Consider the following 11253-nt stretch of genomic DNA (forward strand, 5'->3'; position numbering starts at 1 on the left):
GGCAGGAAGGAAGTCTCATAAGGAGATCAGAGAAGAAGAGGCAGGGAGATTAAATATGTAGGGCAGTCAGTCTACAATCGAAATTTCATTATGCAGAAACACAAGGGCTCGAACCACAAAGGGAGGGTCTACTCCTTCCTTCCCTGGTAAATAATGCAGATTGTCTCTTGGAATTGCAGGGGTTTAGGGAACCCATTGAAAGCTAAAGCAGTAAAATATCTATCAAGAATGGAACCCTCAGATATCCTCCTGCTCCAAGAGACAAAGATAGAAGAGGATGCTCTTCTATCCTTAAGTTGAAACAAGTGGAATAAGAACTCAGGAAAAGCGGTCAGCACCCGAGGTACTTCAGGGGTCTTGAAACCTTATGGTCAAAGGATATGTTTCAGCTGAAAAGCTACTTCACAACCCAACACTGGATATACATAGAACTTCAACATCTTCCAAGTAAGATTTCTTTGGCTCTTTTCAATCTTTATGTCCCAGTTAATTTCTTGGAAAAGAAGGACTACTGGAATTCTCTCTCAAACTTCCTAGAAATCTACACTCCCCCAAACATCATACTGGCGGGGGATCTTAACATCACTTTAGATCTGAAAGAGAAAAAAGGTGGAGTTTGGGGTAAAGATCCCTTCCATGATTCGGTGGAGTCTTTGATTCTTGCTTGGGACCTCCTTGACTACAAACCTAAGAAAGGTCATTATACCTGGACCAACAATAGAGTAGGTAATGCCAACATTGTTGCTCGTTTAGACTGGTTTCTAGTTCAAAGTTATTTGATGGAGGGGAAGCATTTAATCTCTTCGAAAATTATGCCCAAGATAACATTTGACCATAACCCCATCTCATTGCTACTAGAAAAAGAGGAAGACGTAGGCCCTATTCCATTTAGATTCATTCCTCTTTGGGTAGCGAGAGAGGGATTTATGGACATAGTGGCTCAAGCTTGGTCGCAACCAGTTGAAGGATCCCCCAGCTTTGTGTGGGAGCAGAAACTTAAGTACACTAAGTATGCCTTAAAAAGTTGGGCAAAAAAACCCCTCTCCACTCCAACGAGCAATAGACAAAAGACTGTGCAGGCTTTAGCCGAGATTCAGTTAGGCATGGAAGAAACTGAAACCACCAAAGCTCAGCTACTCATCGAACAAAATGCCCAGCTCAACTCTTTTCTCTCCTTTCGCCAGGAAGAGGAGTATTGGCGCCTCAAGTCTCGCAGCCTCTAGCTGCAAGCTGGAGATAGAAACACTTCATTCTTTCACAGACAATGCAGAGCTTGTCTCTCTCGGAATCACATCTCGGAAATATCCACCAGAGAGGGGGAAGTCATCAAAGGACAACCTCTTTTAAAACAGGTTGCCACATCTCATTTTCAACAATTATTTCAGGAGGATGGTTCTTCTGATGATGATATGGCTGCTAATTTTTTGTCAAACATCCCTTCACTTGTCACTACAAATTTAAACATTGGGTTATTGAAGCCTTTTACTGAAAAAGAGAAAGTGGAAGTCATATGGTCAATGGAGCCGGATAAAGCCCCTGGGCCAGATGGCTTCTCCATCCATTTTTATAGAGTTTGCTGGAATGTAATAAAACTCGATCTTCTCTGAATGATAAAAGCCTTCCAAAAGAAAGCCAAAGTGGGAGGGTGTACCAACTCCACCTTCCTTGCTTTAATCTCGAAAGAAGCTAACCCAAAGACTTTTGACAAGTTCTAGCCTATCTCACTCTGCAATGCCTCATACAAGATTCTCGCCAAACTCTTAGCAAATAGACTCAAGCCTCTGTTAGGGAATCTAATCTCCCCTCTTCAGGGCGGTTTTGTCAAAGGAAGGCACCTCATAGACAATGTGATCCAAGTGCAAGAAGCCCTCCACTCTAGTCACATTCAGAAGGAAAAAAGGCATGCTCATCAAGTTGGATATGTCAAATGCTTTTGACTGGGTTAAACTCTCATTCCTCTATAAAATCCTTCACTCTTTTGGGTTTAGTGTTGAGTTTGTCAACTTGATAAAAGCCTGCACATATAGACCTTGGATAGCACCCCTTGTCAATGGCAGACTTGTTGATTTCTTCCAAGCTTCAAGAGGGCTCTGCCAAGGGTGCCCTCTGTCACCCTTTCTTTATATCCTGTTCGCAGAATCCCTAAGCAGAAAGCTAACAGTTGAAAAGGAAGTAGACTCTATCCCAGGAATTAAGCCAGCAAGAGGTGTGGATCCTATAAATCATGCCCTCTTTGCGGATGACTCTCTTCTCCTGGGAGGGGCCTCGATTAAGATAGCAAGGGCTTTCAATGAAATTCTTCAACACTTCTGCTTAATTTCAAGAGCCATGATCAACAAAAGAGAAAGTGTTGTCTATGGTTGGAATGTAGATCATCCAGCTATCCTTTGAATAACTTGCTCCTAGGGATTCCCTAGGTATGACAAATGGGAAAAGATCAAATACCTAGGCCTTCCCTTAACCTTGGGCCCAAGCCGTCCTTCCCTTTGGATCGGAGTAATTAGCAAGATAAAAGCAAAAATAGCATATTGGGGAGGCCAATGGCTAACAAAGGCTGGGAAGCTGGTTTTGATGAAGGCAGTCCTCTCCGCCCTCCCCATCTTCCAGTCTTCCCTCCTATTAGCGCCCAAGTCTATCACGGATTAGATCTACAAGCTCCTTCAGGACTTTCTATGGAACGGGGGTAAGGGCAACTAGAGCAAGTTACATCTAGTAAGATGGGATATCCTTAAAAGACCACTCCAAGAAGGTGGGTTACAAATTCGGGATCCAGGCCTGGCAAATTTGGCTCTTGGTGGAAAAATCATATGGCAGTTGTATGCAGACAAAAAACATCTTGTCAGCAAGATTCTTTGGATGAAATACCTAAAGGGAGACTCCTTGAGAAACCTCACAACATCATCTACTCCAACAGGAACAACAATTTGGAATTTAAGCAGAAGATGCATCAATCACTTACAGCGGCATTTATACAGAATCCCAAGCAATGGTCTGAGAACCTTACTGTGGGAGGATACTATTCAAGGGAATGCCCCTTTGGTCTCCCTAAATTCCTGCAACGAGATAAAGATCTAGTTAATGAACAAAGGTCTCCTCCGGCTTGCAGACATTTGCTCTTGGGACAACAAAGGCAGTTGGGAAGGATGGACTTTTCCAGGGGTCCCAGAACCTCTCCACAGTCAAATAACTTGTTGTATATAGTGCTCTCTGGCCTCGCCCCTATACACTGCTCCTCCAAGGACAAATGGGGGTGGGGAAGAACAGGAATTTACACAGCAACTCAAGGATTCTCCTCTTTACAATCTATTCATGCCCCTTCACTGACACCGATGCTCTGGAAATCAATTTGGTACCCCTTTAGCCTACCAAAGGTGAATTTGTTCACATGGTTACTCATGCATAAAAAGGCACTAACAAGTGAAAATCTGAATAAAATAGGGTTCCACGGCCCCTTTAGATGTTGCTTATGCAACTCTGTCGCTGAAACCTCTAATCACTTATTGGTTGGCTGTGATTTCACATAAGTAGTTTGGAATTTGGTCCCTCATGGCCTTAATGCTCCCTCCCCCTCCTAGACATCTGTAATTTCTCTTTAAATCTCCTGGACAGACCAAAATCCTCAGAAAAAAAGCCAAAAACGCAGTCTGGAACGACATCTGGCAAGCTACTCCAAAATTCCTTTGGTGGAAAGTGTGGTTGGCTAGAAACGACTGCGTTTTCAACAACAGGCTTCCGAATTTAGTGGTAGTGGCAGCCAAAGTGAAAGGCCTCTTGTTGGAAACTGCAGGTAAATTTGCTCCCGCCTCCTCTTTACCTTCAGAAGCTTCTGTGTGGCTGGGATCCTGCTCGACAGGAGAGAGGAACGAATCAGTTAGCAAACCGTTGAACGCTCCTACTTGGCGCTTGCGACTCACTAAAGGTGACTTTCACACGTGGTGGCAGGGGACCTCAAAAGCCACAATCTTCTTTGATGGAGCATCCAAGGGGAACCCAAGAACTATAGGTGCAGGGGGTTTGATTCTTTCCCTGGACAGATTGAGTGAAACCGGCTTCAGTTGGGGCCTAGGCACTAGTTCGAACAACCAAGCAGAGAGTTACAGTCTCTTAAAAGCTTGCTAGATTGCGAAGGAGCTAGGTTATAAAATAATTCAAATTTTTGGAGACTCAGAGCTTCTGATTAAACTTTTAAAGTCTGAAGATCATTTTTATAATCCTGCATTAAACAAAACTCTGTAGCAAATCCGAAACACTTTGAAATATTTTGACAGAGTTGACTCTTACCACATTTTGGGGATTTAAACAAGCAAGCTGACTCTTTGGCAAACAAAGGTTGTTTGCAAACTTTAGTCTCAATGGAGGACCCTGCTCGCTTCATCCTCTGCCTTAACCAAGCTACAACAGGCAGATCTGCATTCATTGGCCTCAACACTCAGAATGAAGTTTGGTTCTCTCACAGAATATGCTCAACTTCATCATGGTTGGTTGCTTTTTTGAAGTATTTTCCAACAACTCTAAACAATGGGTGACAGGGACCTAACTGAGGAATTGCCTCCATAGAAGAGCACTAGTCTATTTTAGGTCCTTGCTGGGTGTAGAAGCAACAGGCAAGATTAGTTTGTGGATTCTTGGGCCAGACATTCACTAAATTGGATTGTTGAGCGATGTATTCGGAATTTTGAAATAAAACTCAGACACGGAGGAGATTTTCATTTCAGGGCTCTCTGGAGGTGAGAATTTTGGTGGTTTTTGTAGACAGGGCACGTATTTTCTTCACAGAAGGAAATTTCTCTACAAGTCATCAGATGGATTCAGGGGATTTGCAAGAGATTGCAAAGTACTGTAAAGACACGACAAGCACATCCATTGCAATAGGGCCTCTCTCCTCAATCTTGCTTTTACAAATACATGAAACTGAGAATCAATACACAGCACAAGTAGCAGAAATCAAAGGATCTCTGTTGTCATTAAAGCAACAGTTGGCAGTGGTAGAAAACGAATGCAGTCATCTCTGAAATTTAACTCTTAATCTTCACAGAGATGATCAAGTAATGGCCTCACTTCCAAGAACCTCAACAAATTCATTCAGAGCAGGGCTTAAAGAGGAAGAATTTGTGCATCAATCCTATGAGGTAATGAAACCTGTGAGCCAGGAAAATGAACCAGTCGGTACAGATTTGGAGGATGCTGCTAGTCACTATGCTCAAGGCTGATTTAAATGTTTTTTAACACTTAAAAATTCTAGGCATTTACTATAGAATATATAGCTTAAAGAAGCAATCAATAATTTTGCATAAGGAAAAGGCCATTCTCTGTTTTGGGGGTGTAACAGGGTTTTGTATGATCTCTGTTTCTGCTCCTACGTTTTTACTGGAATTATACTATGATGTAATCTCTGTTGTAGCATTTGTTGCAGCCTCTTTCTAATACAATTTACCCAGTTACTGTTAAAAAAAAAAAAAAACTATTAGCCAAATTTAGAGGAATCAGACAAAGAAATAGGCTATATTAAATTATTTAGGGATTGAAGAATCACGAGAAGCAAAGAAGCATGCTTGCATGTGAAAATATAAAAATATTTATAGCGGAATTATAGATGGAATGTATGCTTATAAATATCTGCACACATAGAAAACAAGTTAAAATACGAAGTTATATGAAATTGCAAGGAGCGTGTTTGCGTGTATTCACGACATTATACACTGATGACATAGGTGGCAGCAATAGATGTGTTCGAAGCGTTTGTATCTGAGGAGATATTCGTTGAAAACGGATTTGAATTAAAAATTTCAATACATCAATTTATTTCTTTTATGTTTGGATTTTTTTAGGAGTGTGTTTTGGTCTTTTAGGCAGTGCAATTTTATTTAAATTATATTTCTATGTTTGAGTTATTTTTAGTATATTTTTCTTTTATGTTTGGGTTTTTCTAGTGTATTTTGATCGGTTTATTTGAAACGATATTTTTTTGTTTAAGTTTTTTTTTTTCCTTCTTTTAAAAATCAATTTTGTTTAAAATTTAAAATTAATTTATTTAAATTACAATTTTGGACAATGTACTCTAAAATATTAAATTAATTTACATATTTAAAAAATACATACCAAATTAATGAAAAATATAAATTAAATAATTAGACTATTTTATACTTTTTAACTATTTTATCAATTTATATTTAAAATACTGCTTTCCAATATATTTAAATTTTGGTTTATAATATGTTTTATATGAAGATATTTTTATTTTGTTAGTTGACCATCTCTTGTCTTCTTATTTTTTAGTGATTTTTAATTGTATAAAGCAATCACATTATTGAATTTTAATAAATTTACTTAAAATTGAGGATGATTCTAAATCAATTAAAGTTTGGATGTGTGTTTTAATTATTTTCAGTAAACTTTATAAGAGTAAAAGGACTTAGTTTAAAGTAGTGTCAATGCACCCAGATGCGGGTGATTATCAAGGTCATTAAGATGATGAGACGGTTGGGCGGCGGAAGGGCTGGCCACATAGCCACCTGCATCTTCCCCCATGCCAACCTGAGACGCATTCAAGGCACCTCGCAGGCGCCATTTAATGAATGCTATGGCCGAGACAGAACCACAACACTCATAGCTATGGCGCCTGCAGACCATAATGCAATTCCTCCCCCACTGATCCATTGTGTTTGCCCTCCGCTGGCCGCAGAGCCCTGTTCGCGCACTGTAACAGGTAGCAGATGCTGGTTGCTAAGTTGCATTGACCTGGGCAACAGATTTCATTATTCCCACTCCAGACTCTGCAACTTAGCTCAAGCCCAGACTGCCTTTGTCCATTCTTCGCGCAGTTACTCCACCATCCCCTCTACTGTTATCCCAGCTTTCAATCCTACCATGGTCCGACACTGAATGTGAAGCAGGAGAGGAGGCACTCGCGGTGGGAGCTTCCGCCCTCCTGCAATGCCCAGCCCTGACTCTGTCTCCCCTGCTTCCTCAGCTGACAATCCCAATTCGCATAGCTCCTTCTCTAGGCGTTACCCAAACACCCACAGCGGAAGGGGAAAATCTAGGTTCCATGGCACAGGAAGGGGGGATGCGGCGGTTCACACTGCCAATTTTCCCCTACCTCTGCATCTAGCTCCACATACCATGCAATTCCAATTTCGCAACAACCTGAATTGTCCTATCGTCATAGCCACTGTTACAATCACTTTCACTGAAGAAACTGACCCGCCAACCTCTCTGCCTGAGCACAATGATGAGCCGAACAGGGCAGAACCAAGCATCAGGAGCATTCGCAATCCCGGCAATCAGCAAGCAGACGAAGATAGAGCCACCCTGCATGGTAAAGCGTTGGCTGGCAGCCAGCAAGCTGCGGAAGGCAAGCTTGGTGACACGCAGGCCTCAGGCAGTCGACTAGGTGACACGTCTGGAACGCGAGTGGGCACAGGTAGCATCGAGGGTGTTCATCCAGCACATGGCAGTGGCACGTTAGATGAGGATGATGATTCAGACAAATATGCGTGTCCGATTGTGGAAGAACCTGCCCCAAACAATCTCTAGTTTCGACACTTGGCAGCCAGGTGTCGCTTTAGCCAAGTGGATGCTTTTTCTTGATGACTGGGCAATTATGGTTAAGTTTGTGTGTTTTTCTGGTTATGACTCTGCAATGTCTAAAATGTTTTGTTGGTTTTTTGGTCAAAACTGATGACCCCTGTGTGGGCTTTTTGATTTCTTGGACTGGTTTCCCCTCTGTTGGGGCAGTCAATGATAGACAGTCTTACTGTGTGATGAATGATGTTCAGTACTTTTGAGGCCAGGCCTCACTGTAACTACTTTTTTGTATCATACTAATAAAACAATTTTACTTAGAAAAAAAAGTAGTGTCAATGTCAATCTAATTTTTATTTCACTTTTAATTTAGTTTTTATTCATATATTTTGTAAGTTAATTATTTGAAATATTAAATAATTTATTAGATTTTAAAATTAATTATATTTATAGTTATTTACATTTAAAAAAATATCATAACATTTTCATATAAAAAAATACATATATTAAAATTTCAATAATGTTTATTTTTTATATTCTTTACCTAATGCTAAAATGCTTTATTATCAAATTTTATATATATATATCAAAATTACAATAATGATCTAGTTAATAAATATATTGTCTTATATTATTTTATATTAATTTATAATACTTTAAGTTGGAGTTGGCTTTATATTTTGTAAATTAATTATTTGAAATATTAAATAATTTATTAGATTTTAAAATTAATTATATTTATAGTTATTTACATTTAAAAAAATATCATAATATTTTCATATAAAAAAAATACATATATTAAAATTTCAATTATGTTTATCTTTTAATTCTTTACATAATGCTAAAATGCTTTATTATCAAATTATAAAGTTATATATATATATATATCAAAATTACAATAATGATATAGTTAATAAATATATTGTCTTCTATTATTTTATATTAATTTATGGTACTTTAAGTTGGAGTTGGCTTTTCCAATGCTTCATTTCTCTGTGAGTTAAGTATGGTGAGTTGTAAGCTCACATAAGGATTTGTCTAGTTGTCGTAGTTATCCTTATTCGACTCTGGGCCTCCTCCATTACTATATAATGGAGGCTTTCTATGCACATTAACATAAGTTTGTGAGTATTTCAATATTCTTACATGGAATCAGAATGGGCGATTCCTGCCCTGCTGAATTATTTTATAATTTTTTTTATTTTTTATTTTTTATTTTTTAATCATCTGAATGGGGTTTCAGTTTTAATGTCTTCTCTGAATTTTTTATTCCATATCTATCTGAGGAATAATGGTTTCCATCTAATGTAGATCTTGAATGGAGTTTCACATATTTTTGTCTTCGGATCTTGCTTTTCTGAGATTTTTATGTGGTTGTGTGCGTTGAGATCATGATTGCAATTTCCATAGATCTGTCAATCCAAAAGCGAATTTTCGCAACGTCTACTCATTAAATTCAGGGGTCGTTTAGGCACTCTCGTAGCCCATAAAATCTGAGCCTCCATTCACCCCCTTTTATCTTCAATCATTCCAAGGCCTCTTTGGTTTGCCTGGGTGCTTCTCTGAATTTCTCGTCGAATGAGTTCGTTCTTTGTTGAAATAAAACCCTGGCATTAGTGCATTGAACCCAAGACTGTCCAATTCCGCTCCTACAGCCCAAATGTTTGATGTGTTAGCCTTTGCATTCATTCAAACCCCTTCTCACATTTCCTGATAATGTGGAATTCACGATCTTGACATTATTGGAGCTTTTAGAGGCGAGACAAACTATTATACCATCGTGCGTTGTTTAGGGTTATAAGAGATTATTTCTTCCCCACTTGGAAAATGCAGGTTGTAAAGCGCTACACTCTCACAACTCTGTTTGTTTCAAAGAAATAAGTGAAATCCCTTGTAAAAAGTCAGGGCTTTCAATTCTGACGCCCTAATCTCGTTAATGTTGCCACTCTAATTGTGAACTGAGGTAGCATACCGCAAGCTTCCAGTCCACGAAGTTCCAAGTTCTCAAGTTCAAAGAAGTGAACCTGCAAGTAGAATCAGACCTTCCAGCATGTATAAAGTGCAGATCTCGGCCTACATCCTTCGAAATCGAGTCTTTAAAAAACTATGCAGCAAGGCATGAAGAAAAATGTTTGATGGCTTTAGGGGAATAACATATGTTGTTGCAGTGTGTAATTTGTCAAAGGCATGGCAAGGATGAATCAAGTGAATTTGTAGCATCTGATCTGCATCTCAATGCCATTTGTATTTTATCTATTTCCACTCCCAGTGATCACTAGTTTGAATCATCGTGGAGGTTAAAAAGCAACCGACATCTTGTTATCCCATTCGCTCCTATTCATTGGATAGATGAGAATAAGGCCTCTAATAGTGTTTCACAGTATGTCTTTGAAAACTCCGACATCAAAGCTTGTGATTCTGCATTTTGGGTGAAGCACCGATTTGCATTTAACTAGTTGGTTATAGTGAAGTTCAAAAAAAAAATTTATCAGTTGCTCGTCAAGGTGGTGGAAGATGTTGTAATTCATTTTCCTAAGCTGAGACGGACAAGTTATCGGCGCAATCCATATGTGAGTGGCACAACACATTGTTCATCCCATGCAATTAAGATCCTATGTTATAATTTGCTCTTTGTCCACATAATTTTTTCAAAAAGAGAACAACATATTATGAGAATGTTTTTTCCAGGTTAATTTATATTTTTAACATTATTAAATTGGGGGCAAGATTTTTAAAACAAAGATATTAAAATTTCCATATGAAAATGATGTTGCATGGAGAATAGCCATATATTTGGTTGGTTGTTATGAAGTACTAGTTGGCTAGTGGTACAACCTTTAGGTGGATTGGCCTTATTTGTCTCCTAATTGAAAGGGTAAAGTTGTTGTTGTCATCATTAACCTTGTTTTGTAACAACTTTTGCTTTGCCAACTTTGTCTTTTCAAAATGGGTAAAAGGTTGCAGGAGCTTCGTGAAAAGAAGACAACGGATGAACTTCGTAAAGAAGTCCTTTAGTTACAATCAATGGTAGTTGTTTTGCAAGCAGAGAATGCAACTCTTAAGATTCATAGGTTGTAAACTTTAGTAGTTGAGAAAATCTAGAAGGTTGAATATTTGGAATCAACCATGGGAAAATATTTCCATATGCTTGCAGGCAAATTTCAAGAGAAGATTGACCTCCTTGATGACTTGTAGGAGGAAGCTGAGTCTTTTTCTGACCCAAATTTGAAAAAATAGCTAATAGAGCAAAACAATCAGCATATTATGGAGATTGATTGTCTAAAAGAAACAACGATGGAGAAATATCATTCTATGAAACAAGATTATGATGCCTTATCTCAATAGTTGATTGAGAAGGATGAAGTCATTCAAAAGATGCAAGAGTCTAAGCAGGAACTTGAATTGGAAGTTAGTCGTCTTCAAAAATTTGAGATGGAGACAATTGATGTTAAGGTGCCAAGCTCTCCTTCTTCCACACTTGATGATGTTGATTGTCAAAACACTGAAGTTGATAATCATGACACATCACATGCCTTTGTCACACCCAGTTTTGAAAAGCATACTACTGGTATTAGATCTTGATTACTAAGCAAAATGGTATTTACTAGAGGATGACTTGGGAAGAATGGATAGGGAATTGTTGCTCCTATTAACCCTATAGTGCAGACATCAAAAGAAGGTCTTAGATACGATCTTGCTACTACCTCATCACCTACATCCAACTGTGAG

General features: G+C 38.7%; 1 protein-coding gene across 1 annotated transcript; it reads left to right on the forward strand.

The window, feature by feature from the left end:
• Positions 1-380: 380 nt before the first annotated feature.
• On the forward strand, positions 381-1223 carry LOC149255776 (uncharacterized). The gene has a single exon (XM_089455134.1). It carries the CDS (start codon positions 381-383, stop codon positions 1221-1223), a length of 843 nt encoding a protein of 280 aa, XP_089311260.1.
• Positions 1224-11253: the final 10030 nt, after the last annotated feature.

This window comes from Pinus tabuliformis, chromosome 7 (genome assembly GCF_031772625.1).
Source record: "Pinus tabuliformis cultivar Carrire ecotype Pingquan chromosome 7, CPIR1, whole genome shotgun sequence".
In the NCBI taxonomy this organism is placed as follows: domain Eukaryota; kingdom Viridiplantae; phylum Streptophyta; class Pinopsida; order Pinales; family Pinaceae; genus Pinus; species Pinus tabuliformis.

What these genes read in the sequence shown, in the direction of transcription:
- LOC149255776 (XM_089455134.1), top strand. Translation starts at nt 381, where the DNA reads ATGTTTCAGCTGAAAAGCTACTTCACAACCCAACACTGGATATACATA.